This window comes from Symphalangus syndactylus, chromosome 16 (assembly GCF_028878055.3).
Source record: "Symphalangus syndactylus isolate Jambi chromosome 16, NHGRI_mSymSyn1-v2.1_pri, whole genome shotgun sequence".
In the NCBI taxonomy this organism is placed as follows: Eukaryota; Metazoa; Chordata; class Mammalia; order Primates; family Hylobatidae; genus Symphalangus; species Symphalangus syndactylus.
In genome coordinates this window covers 54,352,046-54,377,140 of record NC_072438.2, presented here as the reverse complement: position 1 = coordinate 54,377,140, position 25,095 = coordinate 54,352,046, and the positions used below count along the sequence as shown (strand labels likewise).

At 37.2% G+C, this 25,095-nt stretch overlaps 1 protein-coding gene across 2 annotated transcripts in view; it reads left to right on the top strand.

The window, feature by feature from the left end:
- Nucleotides 1-25,095, top strand: part of CORIN (corin, serine peptidase) — a 257,414-nt gene that overhangs the window by 48,734 nt on the left and 183,585 nt on the right. The window contains exon 3 of one of the 2 annotated variants that reach the window (XM_055246562.2): nt 9,176-9,376. The exons of the other annotated variant lie outside the window; for it this stretch is intronic. Within the exon in view, the coding sequence (XP_055102537.1) occupies nt 9,176-9,376 (201 nt within the window). The remainder of the gene's footprint in view (nt 1-9,175; nt 9,377-25,095) is intronic. 2 annotated transcript variants of the gene reach the window in all.

The following is a 25,095-nucleotide window of genomic DNA, read 5'->3' as shown; positions in this document are numbered from 1 at the left end:
TTGCCTGTTAAAAAAATCAGGTTACCTTTTTTTTTGCTATTGATTTGTGAGTTTCTTATTTTTACATATTTTGAATATTAACTCTTTATCAAATATGTGGTTTACAAATAATTTCTCTCATTTTTTAGGTCCACTCAACCTCTGTTGATTGTTTTGCTGTGCAAAGTTTTCAGTTTGATGTAACACTGCTGGTCTTTTTTTTTTCTTTGTTGCCAGTGCTTTTTACATCATGTCTAAGAAATCCTTGTTAATTGGATTAACAAGAATAAGTACTTAGGAATAAACCTAACCAAGGAAGGGAAATATTTTTACACTGAAAACTATAAAATACTGATAAAAGAAATTAAATCAGACACAAATAAATAAAAAGACATTTAATATTCATTGACTGGAGGAATTAATATTGTTAAAATGTCCATACTACCCAGAGTGATCTATAGATTCAATGCAGTCCCTAGCTAAATCCCAGTGGCATTTTTCAGATAAAACAATCCTAAAATTCATTTGGAGCCAGAAAAGATCCCAAATACCCAAAGCGATTTTGAGCAGAAAGGACAAAGATAGAGGCATCAAATGTGCTGATTTCAAACTATATTATGAGGCTACAGTAATCAAAGCAGTATAGCACTAGAATAGAAACAGACATATAGACCAATGGAACAGAATATAGAGCCCAGAAATAAATCCACATATATATGGTCATCGGATCTTCAACAAAGGTGTGAAGAGTACACAAGGGGGAAAGAATAGTCTCTTTGACAAACGGTGTTAGGAAAATTGCATATCCACATCCAAAAGGATGAAATGGGACCCTTATACCATCATACCAAAATCAAGTCAAAATGGATTAAAGACTAAAACATAAAACTAGAAACCATAAAACTCCTAGAAGAAAACATCGGGAAAAAAAAGCTCTTTCAAGGTCTTGGAAATGATGATTATCCTGGTTGGGACTTTTAAAAGGTGTCATTGGCAGCTGTATGGAGAAAGGGTTACAGCTGAGTATGTGGCAGGGAGTCCTATAAATGTATGGGGTATGGTCTGAATTAGTTTTTTCAAACTATTCTTCATCTCAATTTATTCACCCAAGTTATGTTCCAAAAATTCTCATTAGAATGATCCTGACTTTTTCTTTCTCAGCCTGTTGAAGACTTGGTTTTAAATATTCATCTGCTCATTCATTCATCCATATATATCTAAAATAAATTTATTTTAGCCATAAGCTTATGAAAAATAGCTTAAAATTACATTTCTAATTTTCTTAATATGACAGAAAATGTATGTGTGGCTTCTTAATTTTTTGAATAAATGAGGAAAAAAGAAAAATTATAGTGGTATGTAGACTATAGAAAGTTTAATAAACCGTTCATTTTTCTTGAATTCAATAAAATATTTCTCTTTAGAAATGATCTTTCTCCTCAAAAATGCTAGATGAGCTGGAGATAATTGAATTTAAATACAGTTTTCTCTTAGCAAATTTCTCAGCAGTTTGTGGCTTTTACAAGAATTTGGAGTTAAAAGAATCTTAACTTCCTAACTTATAATGTATTCTTAGTATCACTTAAAAATAGAAAACCTCCCAAATTCTTATTTCTTCACACCCAAATTTTAAGATTCTCTATGATCTTTCATGACCTGACTCCACATTACTTAAGACTTCAAATTCTTTGAATAAATCTGGCTTTCTGTTGCAGATTCACCAGCGGAGGATTCTCAAGCATGACAATTGTTTTTCTTTAACTACTGAGGCCTGAGGTTATATGTTATGTCTAAAGCTTTTTGAAATGGTAGTCTACAGCCTTGTTCTCAAGTGTGGCCCATGGCCTAGCAGCATCAGCATCACTTGGAAGTTTGTGTAAAATGCGGAATCCAGAGTCTCAGTCCCCACTCCAAACCTGCTGAATTTGAACTCTAACAAGAACCACCCCAGATGATTCCTATACCTCTATCAGTCCGCTTCTGATCATCTCTTTCACTTCTTTTCATACTCCTATATCTATACTTAGCAAGCCCACCAGTGTCTTTTTATCCAATGTGCTGCATTGGAAACCAATGTCTATTTGAACAAGACTTTGAAATGAAGAACCTATGTTTCTCTCTGTGTCTGTGTACATCAATTCATGGTAAGAATGTTCATTGTTAGTTGGTGCCAGCAATGCTTTCTTCTCCCCAGATGTGCTATGCACATATGATCTTCCTCAGTCTTGACTACTACTTTCATCTCATTATGCTCTTCAACTATGCCTTCATATTGTCACCTCTGATTGTCCTTCAGTCTTTCTGGCTGCTGTTTCTCATTTTCCTTAAGCTAACCTTTCTTTAACTTTCCATTAAATGGCATTAAAGAGAGCTGTCTGTCCTCAGCTGTCTTCTCACTTTACACTGATACTCCTCTTGGCAATATCAGCCATTTCCATTAGTTCATTCACCATTCATACGTTCAACGAATATATATGGAGCCCTACACTGGTGCTAGGTGTTCTGCTTGGGGATTGATATATAGATGCATGGGACAGACAATTCCACTTGAGCACATATGTGCTACAATATAACCAGTGCGTGCTCTGGAAACACAAAGGAGGGACAGCATTGTGGGGGAGTCTGGGGAGGCATCTGGAGGAAATCATCAGATTGCTTCAGATTTGGGCCTTTCCCCCCCTGAATGTTTCACAGGCCCTTTATATTCAATAAAGTGTAACAACAACAACAACAACAACAACAACAACAAGCTCCTACAAATTTAGTTTTCATTCTCTATTATCTATTGTTTTAGTCAAGATTGGCTAGACTCTGTCATGTAACAACAACAAATCCCCCAATACTGGTGATTTACAAACAACAACAGTTAATTTATTACAATACTACATGTCCTTTGCAAGATGGCAGGGGGCCTGTGCTCATCGAGGTCCTTCAGGGACCAAATTGATGAACTAGCCACCATCTTGAACCTTCGTGGTGATTGTGTCAGAGCTCTGAAGGCTCTTATATCAGCAATTAAATGCTTCTGCCTAGAAGCAACACTTTTTAGTTTTGCTTATAGCTTTGAACTTGAAGCAAGGCCTCACTCAAGAGGCCAGAGAATGCAATGCTCAGCTTATGCCCCAGTAGAAGGAGAGAGAATTGGAAATATTTGATGAACAGCACTAACGATATGACATCAACTCAGTTGGGGATATGTTTGTTTACTACATTATTCAAACCAGAGATCTCGAAGGGACCCTTCTCTCATGTTCATATGATTTTGCATCTTTGGAGCTTTCTCCTAATGTTCCCTTTGTCCTTAGGGTTTTTGCGTTGGCTAAGGCCTTACTCTTTTCTCACTTGGAGTATTACAATAGCCTTCTAACTATCCTCTAAACTTTTCAACGTCACCCTGCTGCCAAAGTGATCATTTTAATATGTTTCACCCTATTTAAGACCTTTATAAAATTTTCTATCACAAGGTAAATTCCAAGCTTTGTACAAGACCTATCCTGTCTGGTGTCTCTTCCCTTTTCAGCCTTTTCTCTTACCAGGCTCCTGTGTGCTAGCCATGTTTTTAAATTACTTGCTGTTGGGCCTTTTCATATGTTTTTCCCTTGGCTTTATCTAGAAAATGTTTCACTTCCTCTTGCCACGCCACCCTCCTCCCCACAAATGCTTTGCTTAAACCTGGAAAATCCCTAATCATCTTTTAAGATTCACATTTAGGATACTCGTCTCTAAACAGGCTTTGCTGACTTTTTGAAATGGAGTGAGGACTATCTCTCTACTTTTTGCTACCAGATTGTCCTGTGCATATCATTCTCAAAGCACTTGTACTATAGTTTATATTAATATTTTTTGGATTGCATGCCTGTCTCTCTCAACTAATCTATAAACATCTTGATAGTAAGGACCTCTTACTAAATGTTGTGTTCTCAGCAGAGTAAGTATGAAGTTCTTGGCACATAGAAAATGCAAAGTAAGGCCGGGCGCGGTGGCTCAAGCCTGTAATCCCAGCACTTTGGGAGGCCAAGGCGGGCGGATCACGAGGTCAGGAGATCGAGACCATCCTAGCTAACACGGTGAAACCCCGTCTCTACTAAAAATACAAAAAAATTAGCTGGGTGTGGTGGCGGGCGCCTGTAGTCCCAGCTACTCAGAGAGGCTGAGGCAGGAGAATGGCGTGAACCTGGGAGGTGGAGCTTGCAGTGAGCCCAGATCGCACCACTGCACTCTAGCCTGGGGGACAGAGCAAGACTCCGTCTCAAAAAAAAAAAAAAAAGAAAGAAAATGCAAAGTAAGTGTGTTTCACATGGCTAAAGATACAAAGCTAAGAAATTAATTTTAAAATCACATTATAGGAAGATAAATTCTGCAAGCACATAATGGTTGATTTTTAAAACCTGTATGTTTTGTCCAGAATGTAAAGTGTGTGTGTGTGTGTATGTATATGTCTATTTGCCAAGTCCCAACTCAAATCTTGGGCAAGTTAATTCACTCTCATAAACTTCGGTTTCCATCTCTCTAAAACTCTGTCCAATGATTAATTATATTATCTGTTTTATAGGATTATTGGAAAGTTAACTCAGTTGATGCCTATAGTGAGGGAACTCAGCAAGGTGCTTGTCTTAATTTCTTATTGCTCCTGTAACAAATTACCACAAACTTGGTAGCTTAAAAAGATAGCACAAATTTAATATCTTAGAGTTAAGAAGTTCAAAATAGTTCTCACTGGGCAAAATTTAGGTGTTCCTTCTACAGACTCTATGAGACAATCTATTCTCTTGCTTTTTCTAGCTTCTAGGGCTTCCTGCATTCCTTGGCTTGTGGCTCTTTCTATCTTCAAAACAAGCAATGGTCCATTGAGTTTTTCTCACAGTTCATGACCCTGACACACACTCTCTTATCTCCTTCTTCTGCTTATAAAGACCCTTGTGATTACATTGGGCTCACCTGAATAATCCAGGATAGTCTCTTCATCTCAAAATTCTTACTTTAATCATATCTGCAACATCCCTTTTACCACATAAAGTATGTAAAGCAGAATATTCACAGGTTCTAGGAATTGGGATGTGGCATCTCTGGGGGAGCACTATTCTATCTACCACAGTGCCCAATCTCTTCATTACAAGGAATCAGTGAAGTTTGACTATTATTATTATTATAATTATATACTATTTCTTAAATATCATTACATTGCTTTTTTTGGCTATACAGCTGAAACACTTTTGAGCCAGACTATCTTAATACAATGTGACTTTCTATAAATAATTCAGCATGAAAAAGCCATAGTTTTCTCCAAATGTAGGTTAAGTGATTCACTTCTGAAAATTAGCCATTTTGTGACACTGGGATCCATTTATAGTAAAATGAAATTGATATTTATCTAAAAGTACCTTAGTAGCCCTAAAGAAGACAATTTTATTGTCATTACCATCAATGTGTAGTAATGACTAACAGTTACAGAGAACTTAGTGCCAAAAGCCATTTGAAGTGTTTATATAGGTATCGACTGATTTGATCCCAATGTGGTAGGACTTTCTCCTTAGTTCACCTAAAAGCTGGGCTCTTGTTACACAGCCATGAAAGATTGGGCTCACAGACACTTTGAACTGTGAGAAAACTGGAATTTATCGGGCTAAAAGGGGAAAAAAAAAAAAAAAAGAGAAACAGGGGCTCTCAGCAAAGTGAGTCCTGCTAGCCAGTTTCCCGCCTCACGAGTTGAGTCCCAGATACCACCCCGGAACGGGAGAGGCCAGGCTCCTCACCTCTGCCAACGGTGTGAACCTCCTGAGGCTCCACCCCCGTGCACGCTCCTCCCAGTGCGCAGGCCAGTCGGAGGTTCTGCCGGGAGCCATTTTTACATGGCTGTCTCACCACAGCCAGCCGCAGGAAGAGGTATTTTATTTTTTCTTCCTTTATGGCGGTTGAGACTTTGTCCAAAGTTTCAGGGCAAGTGGTAGAGATGGGATTTAAACTCAGGTGGTCAGGCTGTAGAACCTGTACTTTTAACCATAGCACAATAAACATAGAAATGTAGAAAAGAATGAGGCAGTATTAGAAGAATAAATGCTCTACTTTGGGCTAATATCGCTTAGCATTTTTTTTTTGAGACGGTATCTCGCTCTGTCTCCCGGGCTGGAGTGCAGTGGCACGAACTCGGCTCACTGCAACCTCCACCTCCCGGGTTCACGCCATTCTCCTGCCTCAGCCTCCTGAGTAGCTGGGACTACAGGCGCCCGCCACCACGCCCGGCTGTTTTTTTTTTGTATTTTTAGTAGAGACGAGGTTTAACTGTGTTAGCCAGGATGGTCTCGATCTCCTGACCTCATGATCTGCCAGCCTCAGCCTCCTAAAGTGTTGGGATTACAGGCGTGAGCCACCACGCCCGGCCTCTTAGCATTTTTATAGCTCATCATGATACAGGTTGGAAGCATTTAGTTTTATCGAGCTCTAATTCTTGTGCTTAAAAAAAATGCATAGTAGACGACCAACTGTGTTGGGAGTTGGTCAGCTTCCAGAGATACTTGAAAACAAGTTGTCCAGTGAATTCAGGCTTTTAAAGACGTGTCCTTTAAGTTTATTCTCTTTCTCTTCCCCCAAAATATACTTTAAAAGCATTAACTACAGTACCTCTCAAATATTATCTTTCTTTTTATTCTGCCAAATTGCTTTCAATACATAAAGCTTAAGAGCAATGAAGCTGCCTTTTTAAAAGAAAGTTGTTATCCAAGTCAGTGTTTTCTTAAAAATGTCAATGTTTCAGAGGACTTCTTAGGATAAACAGATGTTATGAATACTTTATTTTTATTTATTTATTTATTTTTGAGACAGAATTTCACTCTTGTTGCCCAGGCTGGAGTGCAATGGTGCGATCTCGGCTCACTGCAACCTCTGCCTGCCGGGTTCAAGCAGTTCTCCTGCCACAGCCTCCCTAGTAGCTGAGATTACAGGTGCCCGCCACCATGCCCAGCTACTTTTTTTTTTGTATTTTTAGTAGAAACGGGGTTTCACGTGGGTCAGGGTGGTCTAGAACTCCTGACCTCAGGTGATCCACCCGCCTCGGCCTCCCAAAGTGCTGGGATTACAGGCATGAGTCTCTGCACCCAGCCAGATGTTATGAACACTTTAAACACTGTTTTGTTAAAATGATAAAGGGAAGATTAAAATGACAAAGGAAAGATTATTAATAAGGCTAATTATTACCAAAAAGTTAGGAACAAGTGTTCAAATATTTTATATGACAAGGAACTCATTTTAAGGGAATTACTCCAGGGTACAACTGTGAACAATTGGCATTTGTTAAAAGTATGTTGACAGAACTGAATGCCTACTCATAGGTTCAGCAAGATAAGTAAATCAACTTAATGGGCCTATATATTCATTACAACCACATTAGCATAAATACCACCTTATGGAAAAAATCTCTTTATGCCAAAAATAAGCAAGGAAGAGAGCAATTAACAAATGGATGTAAGGAAAACTATAATTGATTAGTAATTGATTAATTACTAATTATTCTGTATGGGTGAAATACATTTCCTATAGTAATTAAGCCTATCACATTTATTTTGATTAGGATAAATTCTAAATCATCTTGAAAATCAATAACAATTAAATGAATTCCTTCATTTTACCTACTGCATTTGACTTTTACTCATGATCACACAGACAGTTTGGAGAGCATGTTACCTGCATTACATGGTCATGATTTAGCTTTTATGCTTCAATGTTTTATTTACAATCTTTTGGCAGAGGAAACTGTTGATCTCAGTTAGCTAGAAACAGCTGCTTTTCTATTTTTATTTGTAGTTAATGTTTTCCAAGTGTCAAGCATATGTAGAGAAATTTTTTCCATAGACTGGTATTAAACATTTTATTTATATTTCTTTTATTTTTAATGGTCCTTGGGACTATTTAGAAAAGTGAGAGCCAATTAGAGCATTCACTGTAAATGCTTTTAGAAAAGAAAATCTCCCTTGGCTATTTCTATCGATGGGTCAATATCACATTCATTTATTTTCGTGGCATGCTCAAGTACAGTGCGATATTCTGGAAACACAATCTGCTGTCTATTTTGACTGAGTTAAAAATACATGATCTCTTCCAAAGTTTTCAAATGCTTCTTCCTAAAGACAAAGCAAGGTGGTTTTCAATAATCTTAGGTTTGGTTCTTTGTTTTGTCAATGAATGGATACCTTGAGAAAGTGGCCAGTTGATAATCTTAGTTTAATGAGTGTGGAAAACCAAACATCATATATTCTCACTTATAAGTGGGAGCTAAGCTGTGAGGATGCAAAGGCATAAGAATGACACAATGAACTTTGGGGACTCAGGGGTAAAGTGTGGAAAGAGGGTTAGGGATAAAAGTCTACAAGTTGGGTGCAGTGTATACTGCTCATGGCATGTGCCAAACTTCGCATGGTGCATGGGTGCACCAAAATCTCACAAATCACCACCAAGGAACTTACTCATGTTACCAAACACCACCTGTTCCCCAATAACCTATGGAAATAAATTTTTAAAATGAGTATTTCTTATTTCATATAATTACATTTTTATTTTCTGGTCGAAGATGAAGATAATTTAGTTTGTTCTTTTAGTTTGTGCTTTAGAGGTTTTTTTTTGGTTCCTATGATACAAGTTTTGATAAATGTATGAGCCCTCTTATTTTTTATTTGCCTGTGATGCATAGTTTACTGAAAATTAGTTCAAAATGTGGGAAATATAAAGCTGATGGCAAGCACCATTGTGTCCTTTGATGACAGATACAGAGAGAGGTAGAGCACATGTCCTGCGTCCTGAGTAGCATACAGTGACCGGTGAGATTCAGAAACTAAGGAAGCGGAGGAGAATGCCGTAAGATTCACCACATTTTATTGTGTGGTGAGTCTCAGGTGAGGTAGAATTGCCCTACATTTTTGAAGCACCAGGAAACCTTGATAGGAGACTCAGTTTCTAAACCATAAGCTCTTGAGAAAGCCATGTTTCATCACAGGGCTGTGTGATTTGTGGTAGAAGAGAAACGCTTGGTTTTGTGGTTGTTGACCCCAAGAAGGAGGTCACTATTACGGGTTTCATCTTTGTCTTTGTGCTTACCTGGTTAGAATGACATAGGGAAAGTAGCTCTAGAGTTTTCTTAATGGTTTTTAAAATAGATACTTCTAGTAATGTTTCCAAAATAGGTTTTGTTTTTGTTTTTGTCTTTTAGGAACATTACAAAAGGTCTATTTTAAATCAAATGGGAGTGAACCTTTGGTCACTGATGGTGAAATACAAAGGTTCGATGTTTTTCTTACAAATACAATTTATAACCAGAGCACTGTGGTGTCTACTGCACATCCTGACCAGCACGTTCCAGCCTGGACTACGGATGCTTCTCTCCCAGGGGACCAAAGTCACAGGAATACAAGTGAGTCCAAAGGTGATACATGCTAGAGGCTTTTAATGTCCCACAGGTAGGTTTTTAAGTTCGGCAACCAATGCTTTTAGCTCACAATCACTTGCCGGTCACACAGGAAAATCTCCACTCAGTTACCCGGTAAGCCTAGCTGAGTGCCCTATTCTGTTTGTTGTTGTTGTTGTTGTTGTTTGTTTGTTTTTTTTTTTTTCAGGTGGAGTTTTGCTCTTGTCACCCAGGCTGAAGTGCAGTGGTGCGATCTGACCTCACTGCAACCTCCGCCTCCCAGGTTTAAGCAATTCTCCTGCCTCAGCCTCTTGAGTAGCTGGGATTACAGGTGCCCGCCACCACGCCCAGCTAATTTTTTTTTTTTTTTTTTTTTGTAGTTTTGGTAGAGATGGGGTTTCACCATATTGGCCAGGCTGATCTCGAACTCCTGACCTCAAGTGATCTACCCACCTCGGCCTCCCAAAGTGCCAGGATTACAGGTGTGAGCCACCGCGCCCTGCTGAGTGCCCTATTTTTAAACATGAAATGCCATCATCCCAGATGTTCAGGTAGGACTGAGTAAGAAATGAAAACGTATCAATGCCATTCAATATTTCTGAGGTCTGAAAATTTATGCTGCTTGCCCCAGTATAGTGGCATTGATTTTGTAGTGGTTCATCTGTGAAAGTTTGCGCTTCAGCTTTGAAGTTTTTGAAGTTTTAAGTTACTTATTTTGAGTTAATAAGTAAGTTAAGTCACTGACTTTGTTGTTGGTCCCTTGCAGGAGGACCAGTTCAATAACAGGATGCTGAGTGATTTAATGGGAGCTATCCCCCTATTTACTTTTTTTTTTTTTTTTTTGAGATGGAGTCTCTCTATCTCATAGGCTGGAATGCAGTAGCACAATCTCAGCTCACTGCAACTTCTGCCTCCTGGGTTCAAGCGATTCTCCTGCCTCAGCCTCCTGAGTAGCTGGGATTACAGGCATGCGCCACCACGCCTGGCTAATTTTTGTATTTTTAGTAGAGACAGGGTTTCACCATGTTAGTCAGGCTGGTCTTGAACTCCTAACGTCATGTTCCACCCGCCTCGGCCTCCCAAAGTGCTGGGATTACAGGCGTGAGCCACTGCACCCAGCCCCCTATTTACTTTTGAGACATTCATGTGTCCTTTTTTTTATCTTGCTTCCCTTTTCACCTTCTATTATTGGCTGTAAAATTTATTTTACATGTTGGTGAATGACAAAAAAAAAAAATCACATCTTGAGAAAAATGGCATGTGCCAAACTCTTCTGCATGAGGGCAAAGGGAAGGATTTGTTAGTTATTCCAGAAGAGCTGGGAGAGAGAAAAGACAGAAAGTGTGGACATGGGGCGTGATGAGATGGTGAGAGGTGACAGATGATATGCTCTGGAATGTGACTCTACTTTTTGATAAAGTTACTGCCCTTCCGGAATACTCGGTGGGAGTGGATTTGTATGGAAAATGCCAAGAAGCTTTAGGTGTGATACAACCAACGCTAATAAAAAATAATCAGAGGACAGTACAGCCACTGCCAGAATTTTCTCCATAGTTGTCTTGGCTCTTCATTTCTACTTTCTAAAACAAGGTTATGTGATTGAAAATTACACAAAGCCCATCCAACCATGACCATTTTCTTGTGTGTTTCTCTCTCTTTCATGAAAACTCACGAAGGGATATCATATCTTAAGTCTGAGATGGTGTATTTATTTTTATTTTGAGCCAGGAAAGGAAGGATTAAGTTGACTTTTAGCTATCATAGTATATGTTTGCCAGTGTTTGAGGAAAAGCAGGATTATTCTATTTCTCCAACCCAAAAGAGACAGACAGTTTGGATTCCACTGTTTCACAGAGCACCTACAGGTGTTAACTGTTTCTTGTGCATAGTGTTTACCAGTGATTCATATGGATTTGGGTTCATTATCTGACAGTATTTTTGCAAACCAGAATTATGCCAAGTTAAATTTATTTTCCTCATGGGTTTAATTGTAAGGTTTTATTTTTCAGTCATGTCTTAAGCACTTCATTATTCTTAAGAACAGTGTTTTTCATCAGAAGTACAGAAGTAATTTAAACAAAAACTCAGTCAAGTTAATGTGGTTGCAATTACAGTAATTGTTATTTTCTTCTACTAAGTGCATTTGTCTTTATTTTGAAAGTTCCACTATTTGTTAAGATTCAAACAGGATTGACAAACACATGTCCTGAAGAGTAGAGAAACATGTGGCAGTTGTTGCTCAGATTGGAAGTTTGATCGAAGTCTGTCTGACTCATTTGCTGTTCCTATGACTGGAACGTTGCTTAAATTGACATGTAGAGGAAACCCAGGTCAAATTAGAATGGCTAAACGGAGAAAGGCCAAAACCCTAGCATATGTGTCATTTTATGTTGTTAATGTACTTGACAGTTAGCATTAGTCTTTCCTGTCTGGCCACATAGACTCTCAGTATACTGTTAATATCAACTAAAATTATTTATTGCAAGAAATTGGATAGCTTTCCATACATTTCAGTAATAATGCAAGCCTGTGATTGTAGAGCTTTTAGAGTTTTTAGGGAATGTTTGAATATTTTCTCTGTGATCCTTATAATTAACTGATGAAATACACCAGACAGGTAATAGCATATCCCATTTTTCACGGTGTGAATTTGAGGCTTAGAGAAACTAGTTGATGTATCCAGTATCACTTGCCTAGTAATTAGTAGACATGAAATTTTGATTCAGATCTTAGAATTCCAAGATTAGTGCTCTTTCAAGTTTTTCATCATCATTTAATCTTATTGTTTTCTTTGCCATAGCATTATTAAACAAATTTTAAGTTCTGGGAGAGAAGAAAGAGTAGATTATTTTGTTGTTGTTTTTATTGCTGTATAGTCAATGTGTAATAAAATATTAGCTGAATGAATAAATAAATGAACTATAGTCATTTTAAATTTTAATATATGATTTATCACTTTTGCTAGAAGTGCCTGATCACACTTCTATGACTTGATGTTTATTTCACCAATTTTACTTAAAGTATCATTTAATGTCTTAGATCTGTATTAACACCTAGCAGAGAGTTTATTTTTATCCTCCTCTTTTATTATGCTCAAATTAAGATGTTATTTTCAATTCCTGGCATATGTAAAAGCTATTTAAATATACTTCAGTCCAAAAATACAATGGCCAGACATTCATTCTATTCTACCCAAATATCCTGGGTAAGAAAAGTACCAAGAAATAGTCTTTCCCTAAGACATTTTTCTTGGGGGTTCTTAATGTCATGCCAAGACATAGAATCCTGCATTTCATAAAGCTTTAACCAGAATACCCCCATATTACACTATGTAGCACAGTTAGGTTTTGTGAAAGTGAAATAAGCTTTACGTGATATCTGGTACTTCTGGAGTTAACATTAGTTACATTTTGAAAACAAATTATAATGTGAAAAAGGAAAAGGCCCATAGTTCATGTTCATACTATGTTTCAGCAAGGACTTTTTCTAGGTTGTATTCTGTATCTGGGTTTTTATTTTCACCATTTTTTCCTTATGTATTTTATAACTATTTAAATATATATTTAACTTTAAGGAAAGGGAAAACTTTTGCCAACCAAGACCTTTTGGGTAAAAGATAATATGGAACACAATAAAATAACCTAGTAACTTTGATGAGGAGTTAAAGTGACAAGAGAGTAAATTGATGTGCTGAAAGCTTAAAGTGTTCTGTTCTCTTATATCTTTGATAACCTGATCCTGAATCTTCTATTTCAGACCATCACCACTATCTAATTTTAGAATATTCTCATCATTGCAGAAAAAAAGTCATATTCCCTGTCCCCTGTTTCCCCTTTCCCTCAGCTCCTGGCCAAAACTAATCTAGTTTCAATCTCTATGGATTTTCTTATTCTGAAACTTTTATATAAAAAGCATCAGACAATATGTGGTCCTTTGTATCTGCCGTCTTTTATTTTGCATGATGTTTTCAGAATGCATCCGTGATATAGCATGTGTCAGTACTTCATTTCTTTTTAGTGCTGAATAATATTCCATCATATGGCTCTATCACATTTTCTTTATCCAGTCATACATTGTTGGAAATTAGGGTTGCATATACATTTTTTAAAACTATTATCAATAATGCTTCTGTGAATATTCATGTGCAAGTTTTTGTGTGGAAACGTTTCCGGTTCTCTTGGGTTTATACCTAGAAGTGGAATTGTGTTATTTCTCTGTTTCCTTACTTGTCTTCAGTCTAGTTGTTCTATCCATTATTGAGAGTGGGGTATTCAAGTCTCCAACTATTATTGTAGATCTGTCTATTTCTTTTCTTTTTTTCTTTCTTTCTTTTTTTTTTTTCTTGAGTTGGAGTCTTGCTCTGTCGCCCAGGCTGGAGTGCAGTGACACGATCTCAGTTCACTGCAACCTTCGCCTCCTGGGTTCAGGTGATTCTCCTGACTCAGTCTCCTGAGTAGCTGGGATTACAAGCACACACCACCATGCCTGGCTAATTTTTGTATTTTTAGTAGAGACGGGGTTTTGCCACATTGACCAGGCTGGTCTTGAACTCCTGACCTCAAGTGATCCGCCCACCTTGGCCTCCCAAAGTGCTGAGATTACAGTCATGAGCCACCGAGCCTGGCCTTCTTTCAGCTCTATCAATTTTTTGCTTCAGATATTTTGGTGGTCTGTCATTAGGTGTGTAAATATTTACAATTGTTATATCTTCTTGCTATATTGAACCTTTTATTAATATATAATGTCCTTCTTTATTTCTTCTAACCATTTTTGATTTTTTTTTTTTGAGATGGAGTCTTGCTCTGTTGCCCAGGCTGGAGTGCAGTGGCATGATCTCGGCTCACTGCAACCTCTGCCTTCCAGGTTCATGTGATTCTCCTGCCTCAGCCTCCTGAGTAGCTGGGACTACAGGCGCACGCCACCATGCCTGGCTAATTTTTGTATTTTTACTAGAGACAGGGTTTCACCATGTTGGCCAGGATGGTCTTGGTCTCCTGACCTCAGCCACCTAAAGTGCTGGGATCACAGGAATGAGCCTTGGAGTTTTACCTGGATTACTACTCATCAGGCAACTATCTAAGAGGAGAGTTTGGGAAAGGGAGTCTAATTAGATATCTGAAATCTGGTAAATCTCTTACCCGTTAAGGCATGTTGGCCAGGCTGGTCTCAAACTCCTGACCTTGAGTGATCTGCCTGCCTCAGCCTCCCAAAGTGCTGGGAATACAGGCGTGAGCCTCTGTGCCCGACCTATAACCATAATTTTATAATAGGGATGAGCATAAATAATATCTTGAAATGTTTGTAACAACTCTATATTGATGGAAATATCTATGATTTCTAATTTTTTCTATAGTTGTTGCCTACATTGGCAATTTAATTGTACTAAATTTCAGTTGGGTGTTATTGGAAATGATGTTATTTTTTCCCCATACAAGTTCATAGACAGCCTAAATTTTATGTAGGGGCTGTTGGTTCTTTGGATTCTGATTATGGGCACCTGCTGTAGAGGAAAAAAATATTTTGTTGGTACCTTGGAGGGTCTGAAGTCTGCCTAAGCTGCTTCTCAAGTTCTTAGTGATATTCCAAAAGTCACTGTAGTCATAAGCCCTAGACACCATTCCCATGTGCTCTGGTGGACACTAGTGTTAGACCCCATTGTTCAAGTCCAGTTGGTTTCTCTCCTCTGTATATTAAATCACATCCTTTATGCTTAAAGAACAATTATGAGATTCAGACATGGGCTTCTGGCTAACAGCAACATCTAAGCAAGAATGAGTGCAACATTTAAGTAGTTGTTGCATGCTTGTTTGGTTGTTAGCATTCTAGTAAAGACTTGCACAATTCTAGAGAGAGAAAAGTAGCTCGAATGTAAGACTGGACTCTCTTTTACTCTTTTCCCTGATTTCCTTCCCTTCCTCCTCATTCATCTTTAGATGATTCTTTCCCTAGGATGTATTGGGTTCCTCCCAGAAAGAGCAAACTCAGTCATCTGCGGAACTAGGCTTCTGAAAGCAGTAATGGAACAGTGACTGTTTCACTTTCCTTTGGGTACAGTCCTAGATTCCCCTTTTCAAAGATGTCTTGGCAAGACTCCTGACCCTCTCTCCTAAATGAATCCTGCAATATCCCCCAGGTGACAAATGCCCCCAAAGCTTATATGTTTATGTCATATTAATACATACAGCAAGTGAGAGTCAGAGTTAAACAGTCACATCAAAAGGGCTTGTGGCTCAAATTTTTTCTCTCCAGCTTCATTATCACAATTTCCTCTTCAGGAAGAACAACCTAATAATACCTTTGATTCACAGAGAGAAAAAAAGGAAAACAAACAAAACAGTAGCATGTTAACAGCATTGCAAAAACAATACTGGTCAAAATGATCTTTTAAAAGTCAAAGGCTCAGATGAAAGTCAAAACAAAAATCAAAAAAACAAAAAAACCCAAACTGTGTAATTTACTTTTTTCTCTGGTTCTGAAAGAAAATTGGCACTGTATGTAATCTTTTGATTACATATTGAATTATTCAATATGTTGAATTATTCAATTTGCTGACTGTCTCAGGTTTTCGGTATTTGTATAATTTTGTGTTGAGAGCAAAAAGCCCATCAGTGGGAATCTGTTTGCTGTTACTTGTGCCTTTGGAAAATATGCCTTTTCACTTGTAGCTGAAATGAGTAGAGTAATGAGTTTTCCAAACCAAAAGCTTTACATCTGTTCAATCTGATGCAATCCACTTCTTGTGTTTCCGTGTTAACACATTTTATTCTTCTATTTTGCTGCTCCGGATCATTAATCTCATATTCACATGTGGTGTTTGAATTTTTTTTTTTTTTCGAGATGGGGTCTTGCTCTGTCGCCCAGGCTGGAGTGCAGTGGCGCAACCTTGGCATGCTGCAACCTCCACCTCCTGAGTTCAAGTGATTCTTCTGCCTCAGCCTCCCAAGTAGCTGGGATTGCAGGCGTGTGCCACCACGCTTAGCTAATTTTTTTATTTTTAGTAGAGATGGGGTTTCACCATATTGGCTAGGCTGGTCTTGAACTCCTGATGTCTTGATCTGCCCGCTTCGGCCTCTCAAAGTGCTGGGATTACAGACGTGATCCACCGTGCCTGGCCGGTGTTTGAATTAATAAGACTTATGGTATAGTACTTGTTTATAATCATATTAAGCTGTGTAAACCCATTCTCATACCTGTGTACTTTTCTAAATTGTATGAGATGTCTCAAGTTTTGGAGAATCTAGGTTAATATTTTGTGAAGCACCATTTGTTAATCAGCAGCTATTTATTGGATGCCATACTGGGGGTTTTGGCTCTATGGACTATATAGATGGGTAAGACAGAAGTCCTGTCCCCAAGCAGCCAGTTATATACTAACTTCCTTGCAACATGAACATATTCTTACAACTTGAGAAATAAAGTGAGAAATTCTGTAAGACAGGTTCAGAAGGCAAACATGATCGATTTCAATTCTTTTTATTTTTCTAAAATATAATAGTGCTAATTCATACCATTTTAATTCTATAATAAATACAACATTTTTTCGTAAAGTTTTCTTTACAAGGACAAAAATATATTTTAATTTAAAGGTCTATCCTAGAGCTTCTATTTTTAAACAGGTCAAACTGCTTCATTTTAAAATTTAATAATTATCTTGAATCAATTGAACAGAGCCTTTAGTTTTCAATTTTGTCTGTAGAGTATGGGAAGGCCAACATTGCTGCTGCAGGTATTAATGGGAATGTTATCACCTCAGGAAGTGGGAGATATGAAATTTTGTAATTTTCTCATTGGAATTGCCTCCAAATTCCTCCATTGTTTTTTAAGTACTCAAGCTCAGAGAGTTTGTTTTGTTGTGGCTATATGTTTATAGATGTGCATTCAATATAATCCTCTAGAATGTACATTGCAGGAGACTGATTTATGATGTCCTGATGGCTGTTAAGCCACAGTAACTATGTTACCATATAATATGTCCTTTAAAGTTAACGAAAATTTTTTTAAATGAATAATATGAGAGGTTGCTGTGGGAAAGAAATGGAGACCTGGTTGGGTGTGGTGGCTCATGCCGCACGTAGCAGCTTGAGCCTGGGAGGTTGAAGTTCAAGTGAGCCGAGATCTCACCATTGCACTCCAGTCTGGGCAGCAGAGTGAGACCTTGACTCAAAAAACTCCCCAAAATCCTAGCACTTTGGGAGGCTGAGGTGGGTGGATTAGTTGAATTCAGGAGTTTGAGACCAGCCTGGGCAACATGGCAAAATCATCTCTACAAAAAATACAAATAGCTGGGCATAGTGGGGAGTGCCTGTAGTCCCACCTACTCGGGAGGCTGAGGTGGGAGAAGCACTTGAGCCTGGGAGGTTGAAGTTGAAGTGAGTTGAGATCTCACCATTGCACTCCAGCCTGGGCAACAGAGTGAAACCTTGACTCAAAAAAACCCCAAAAAACAAAAGACAAAACCCCAAATCCATAGAAATGGAAACCTTAAATCTAAAGTTTTTTCCTAGAGTTTCTCTAGCTTATTCTAGAGTTTGGGTACTGGCCAAACAGTCATATCACAGCCAATCATGAGAAGCAGTGAAGCAGAAAATGCCTGGGGACGCATCAAACGCCATCAACCTCCCAGTAGAGTTGGCCCTACAGGTGCCAACTTTCTCCCTCTTCAGGTGAGCTTCTGTGTCTTCCCTCCATCCACTCTCAGCACCTTCCCTCTGAAGATCTGTTTAAAGCATGCCAGTCATTAAGAAAATGTGACACATCTACACCATGAAACACTATGCAGCCATAAAAAAGGATGAGTTCATGTCCTTTGTAGGGACGTGGATGAAGCTGGAAACCATTATTCTCAGCAAACTATCACAAGGATAGTTGGAAATTGAACAATGAGAACACTTGGACACAGGATGGGGAACATCACACACTGGGGCCTGTCGTGGGGTGGGAGGAGGGGGGAGGGACAGCATTAGGAGATATGACTAATGTAAATGAAGAATCAATGGGTGCAGCACACCAACATGGCACATGTATACATATGTAACAAACCTGCACGTTGTGCACATGTACCCTAGAACTTAAAGTATATATAAAAAAAAGAAAGATAATAAATGAGACAATTTTTAAAAAAACAACAACAAAAAAGCATGCCAGTCATCTCAGTCCCTCCAGGGGAGCTGTTCCACTTGGATGTGTCTAGTCGGCCATCTTGTCCTCTGTCTAATTTCTTTATTGTTAAAAAGAAAACATGAAATCTAACTTCTTAACAAAGTTTTGAATATACATTACACTTGTTAATGTGCCCATTCATCTTGCATGCCTGAAACTCTATACCCATTGGTTAGCAACTCCTCATTTCTCCTTCTGCCCAACCTCTGGCAACCATCATTCCAGTTTCTGCTTCTATGAGTTTGACTATGTTTGATACTTTAGATAAGTGGAATCATGCAGTATTTGCCCTTTTGTGACTGGCTTATTTTACTTAGCATAATGTCCTCAAGTTTCATGCATACCGTATCATATGGCAGGATTTCCTTCTTTGTTGAGGTTGCTGCTGCTTTTATAGAAGAAGCTACTGCAAGACTTGTCAGTGGGGCTAGTCTTACAGTCTGGCACATGATAAGAACTCAGAAAATACTAGCCAGAGAGGTTAGGAAGAGTCTACTTGCTCCCTTTTCCTCTTTGCTTTGACTCATGTACTACAATTTCCCTTTCGTACTGACTCCCACATCCCTCACCAAAAACAAGCCAGACTTACGACAGAGAAGCTGGCCATGTTTTTAAGTTTATTTTAAAAGCTCTTTTGGCCGGGCGCGGTGGCTCACGCTTGTAATCCCAGCACTTTGGGAGGCCGAGGCGGGCGGATCACGAGGTCAGGAGATTGAGACCACGGTGAAACCCCGTCTCTACTAAAAAAATACAAAAAATTAGCCGGGCATGGTGGCGGGCGCCTGTAGTCCCAGCTACTCGGAGAGGCTGAGGCAGGAGAATGGCGTGAACCCGGGAGGCGGAGCTTGCAGTGAGCCGAGATCGCGCCACTGCACTCCAGCCTGGGCGACAGAGCGAGACTCCGTCTCAAAAAAAAAAAAAAAAAAAAAGCTCTTTTAAAAATAATAATTTTATTACTTATCGGGATTATATATCTACTATTTAATTTAAACAATATAGAAAACTGGAAGCATAAAGCAAGAAGGAAAAAATCATTCCAAATTCCCCTACCCGGAAAGAAACCATGTTTAATAATATGAACTAAACATCCTTCCACACCCGGGAGTGCAGGGCTCCTGCCCTGCCAACTCAGAAGGGGGTGGGGCTCCCACCTGTTCCCCGCTGCCACCGACTTCGGCCAATGCAGCATGCAGCCCTGGCCATGCCTTCCGCACTGCAGCTGGCATCTTCGCAGCATCTCCAGACGGGCCACTGCTGCCATCATAATCAGTAGTTTTAAAACTATATAAAAATCATTCTTACTTTCAAAAATTTATTTTAAAATCCCAGATAGTTTAATAGACAAGTTTTATCACACTTTTAAGGAACAATTAATCACCATTAAATGCAAAATATTTTAGAGAAAATAGAAAATGCCGATAGGTAGTTTTGAATCAAGTAGAAACTAGATATTTAAAGCAAAGACAATATGAAAATGAAAATTATAGATCAATCTTATGGACAGAATGTTTGTCTCCCCAAAAGGTATATAATAAATATACCTTTTATCTTTTAGTAATTAATAATAAATATAAAAGATAAATATACCTTTTATCTTTCAAATCAATGAACCTGGTTTTAGTAAATATATATACCTAGGTATATATTTATATACTAAATATACCTAGAAGGTATATTTATTAGAAGATAAAAGGTATATTTATTAAAAGAAAGAAATGACGTGTTTTATGTGTATTTTAGGAGACTAGAAGTTCATTTTAAATGTTTCCTTTTGAGTATGTAGAACATGCCTTTCCTTACAATCTTATTCTCCATAAAATCTTCCTTTGCAGAGTCAGAGAGTAAAAAGGTAAACAATTGCCCAACTTGATTCTGACTTATGATCGATTTTAAGTTTAGAGGATTCTGAATTAGAGAGCGTTATTTAAATGAGCCTTTTACCAATACATTAAGGACCGCAATACCCAGCTGGTATAATCCAGGCTTTGGTATGCAAACCTGCCCTGTTAGTTCTAGAATTCATTACTCCTGTACTCAAATCTTAACTATTACTAAATGAGATTCCCAATAAACTATGTAGGGCTGAAAGTCGACTGAGATCTCATCACCTTCATGAGTGGTGAAATTTAAAACAACCACTAGTGAGGTAGTGGATTTTACAATAAATCCTTTCCTTATTGAACATGTTGCTCCAGTAAGTAATTTTTTATACTCTCATCATTATAGAATTTATTTTTACCACTGTTGGCATGAAAAACAAATAATTTCTATATGTGTTAAATTTTGGCTAAATATGTGAAATGTGGTCTAATTCCAAATTCTTTTTTTTAAAAAATTCTATAGCACTAAGTGCCTTTGTATAATAGAGACTCAATACGTATTTTTAAATGACTAATGTTTTAAAATGCTTACTATTTAAAAAAAATTATAACTCCCAGCATTGTTTTATTGTACAAGTAAGCAAAACTAAGTAATTCAACTTTGAATTTTGTTCCTATATAAACAAATAATTATTCCCTTTATAAATGGATACATTATAGAATCCAGAAGAAAAAAGCAGAATGAAAGCTTACTGTCTCTGCCTCAATTTTCTTACCTATGTAACATGGATACAAATCTCTCCCCTGTCTAGTTCACAGAGTTTTTGTGAGTCACAAATGAGATAATAATAATAGCAAAAACTTCTATATCACATACTATGTGCTGGACATTGTGTAAACATTGTTTTATCCTTATAATAAACCTATTACACAGTTATTATTATTTCCATTTTACAGATAAGGAAACTGATAAACAGAGGAGTTCAATAACTTGCCAAAGGCCACAGAAATATAAAATAGTAAGCCAGGATTTTGAATCAGACTGTGGAACCACCATACTATGTATAGAAAAGTGTTTAACAAACTTGAAGACACTATATACATTTTAATTATTGTTATTATTCATTCATAATTCTAGGATGGATGATTTTATGGGGCAAGGTGTAGTTCTTTCAAAATTTATAAAAAATGCCTGACAGATGCTGCTACAGCTGCAGTGTTAAATCTCACTTAATTCTGTGGAATGTGAATAATTGATTTGCAAAAAGATATTGACCCCTCACTGTGTTAAAGCATTGTCGCAGTAAATAGTTTCTTGAATGAATGAATTGCAACAGGTTATGAGCCTTATGATTTAAACATCTTAAAACCAAGTATGAATGTGCATTTAGGAATAAGATAAAGACATCTATCTATCTATCTATCTATCTATCTATCTATCTATCTATCATCTATCATCTATCTATCTCTCTATCTATCTATGTAATGTGAAAGCTTGAAGCTTGGCAAAATACATCACCAAGAGAATCGTGGTGCATTAGAAAGCGTTTAGTCTAGAATATATACAATTATATAGAAAATAAACTCCCAAACCTGATATTTCTCTTGGCAAGAATAGCTAGCTTTTACTTAACTCTGATAATTTACATGGTATTGCACAAAATACATACATATTTTTGTATAACTTAGCAAGATATTGGCTTAACTGTGCCTTCACTATGTCTGTAAAGACTTTTTACAAATATTATAAATCACATATTTTGTTTCCTGATTTTCTCTTATGAGAAGTAGAATAGTTACTATGTTTAGGTTCGGTTTACAGCTAGTTAAGACCTGAATAGAAAACCAAATACCACATGTTTTCACTTATAAGTGGGACCTAAATGATAAGAACACACGGACACATAGAGGGAAACAACACACACTGGGATCTATCAGAGGGTGGAGGGTGGGAGGAGGGAGAGAATCAGGAAAAATAAGTAATGGGTACCAGGCTTAATACTTGGGTAACGAAATAATCTGTATGACAACCCCCCATCCCCATGACACAAGCTTATCTATGTAATATACCTGCACATGTACCCCTGAACTTAAAATAAAAGTTAAAAAAAGAAGCTTAAATCTTCATGGAGAGACCCTGTCTTCAGTTTTATGTTTTCTCTTAGCTTACTGTAACCCTCTTACAGATCTTCCTAAGTACACGATATCCTTTCAATTGGTTTTTCCCAGAAATCATTCTGGCAAAAAGTTTCTTCTTAGGTGAATTATCTAGAGTAGAGAATGACCTTCATTATTCCACTCTGCTGATGTAGTCCTGACCTGAGCTGACTTCCTGGTACAACCAGGAACAGGCACCAAAAATTTCCAGTCCAATTGGTCCCTCTGTGAGGGCTCATAACCTATTTTTTTCCAATGCAAAATGCTGCCTTTATTTACATGAAATATGAAAAAAGTTGTTGTAACATCACTTGGATCTCTTTTTATTTTTTAAGGTCAAATAATTTTGGGGGGTGAGTACACTTAAAATCTACTTTCTTAGCAATTTTCAAAGTGTACAGGGCATTATTATTAACCATAGTCACCATGCTGTACAATAGGTCGCCTGATCTTATTTCTCCTAACTGAAATTTTGGATCCTTTGACCAACATATTGCAATCCTCACCCTTATACCCCTAGTCCCTGGTAGCCATCATTTTACTCTCTGCTTCTATGAGTTCAACTTTTTAAGGTTCCACATATAAGTGAAATCATGTGTTTTTTGTCTTTTCGTGCTTAGTTGACTTCACTTAACATAATGTTCTCTAGGTTCATCCATCTTGTCATAAATGACAAGATTTCCTTCCTTTTAAAGGCCAAATTGTATTTCGTTGTGTGTATATACTACATGTTCTTTATCCATTCATCCATTGATGGACGTTTTTATTGACTCCATATCTTCACTATTGTGAATAATGCTGCAGTGAACATGGGAGTGTAGATTTCTCTTCAACACACTGATTTTACATCCTTGGGATATACAGCCAGTAGCGGGGTTGTTGGATCATTTTGTAATTCTATTTTTATTTTTAGGGAGGAATGTCCATACTGTCTTGCATAATGGCTATACTGATTTACAACCCTGTCAACAGTGTCCAAGTGCTCCCTTTTCTCCACATCCTCACCAGCACTTGTTATTTTCTGTTTTTTCATTTTTTATTTTTGTTTTAGTAATAGCCATCCTAACAGGTATGAGGTAATAGCTCATTGTGGTTTTAATTTGCATTTCTCTGATGGCTAGAGATGTTGAACTTTTTTTCATATACCTGTTGGCCATTTGTATGTATTTTTTTTGAGAAATGTCTATTTAGGGCCTTTTCCCACTTTTAAATTTAGTTATTGTTTCCTAACTACTAAATAAAATTCCTTTTGTATTTTGGATATTAACCCCTTATCAGATATATGGTTTGCAAATATTTTCTCCCATTTTGTAAGTTATTTCTTTGCTGTGTTGACTGTTTCTTGTGAAGAAGGTTTTTAGTTTGATGTAATCCCATTTGTGTATTTATACTTTTGTTGCCCTTGCCTTTGGGATCATATTCAAAAAATTATTAACCAGACCAATGTCACTGAGCTTTCCCCCTATGTATTCTTCTAGAAGTTTTATAGTTTTAGGTTTTACATGTAAGTTTTTAATTCATTTTGAGTTAATTTTGTGTATGGTGTAAAATAAAAGACTAATCTCATTCTTCTAAATCTTTATATCTAGTTTTTTCAACACTGTTTATTGAAGAGACTATTGTTTCCCCATTGTGTATTCTTGGCATCTTTGTTGAAAATCAATTGACCATCAATGTGTGGATTTATTTCTGGATTCTTCATTCAGTTACATTGGTTTTATGCTTATATGCCAGTATCATGCTTTTTTGATTACTATAGCTTTATAGTGTATTTGGAAATCAAGTAGTGTGAAACCTTCAGTTTTCTTTTCACTCAATTTTTTTTTGGTTATTTGTTTTTTGTGTGTTTCCATATGAATTCTAGGATTTTTTGTATTTCTTTGAAAAATGTTATTAGAATTATAATAGGGATTGCACTGAATCTGTAGATCACTTTGGGTAGTATGAATATTTTAATGAGATTAATTCTTCCAAACCATGAATACACGATATTTTTCTATTTATTTGTGTTTCCTTTCACTTCTTTCATCAATGCTTCATCATTTTCAGTGTAAGATCTTTCACCTCCTTGGTTAAATTTATTCCTAAGTATTTTTTTTTGTAGCTATTGTAAATGTGATTGTTTTCTTGATTTCTTTTTTGTACAGTTTGTTGTTAATGTATAAAAGCAGAACTGGTTTATTTTTATTTTTAATTTAATTTTATTTTTCTCTCCTTCATTTCTGATTGAAACAACTGATTTTTTATGTTGATTTTGAAAATACTACTTTTACTACTTTTCCGAATGTGCTTATTCTAACAGGTTTCCTTGTGGAATCTTTATGTTTTTCTAAATATAAGATCATGTTGTTACAAACAGAGACAGTTTAACTTCTTTCTTTCTGATTTGATTGCCTTTTATTTCTTTCTTTTGCCTAATTGCTCTGGTTAGGACTTCCAGTACTATGTTGATCAGCAGTGGCAAGAGCAGGCATCCTTGTTCTCTTCCTGATCTTAGAGGATGGCTTTTCTCTTTTCCCATTGCGTATGTTGTTAGCTGTGGGTTTGTCGTAGATGGCCTTTATTGTGTTGAAGTACATTTCTTCTATA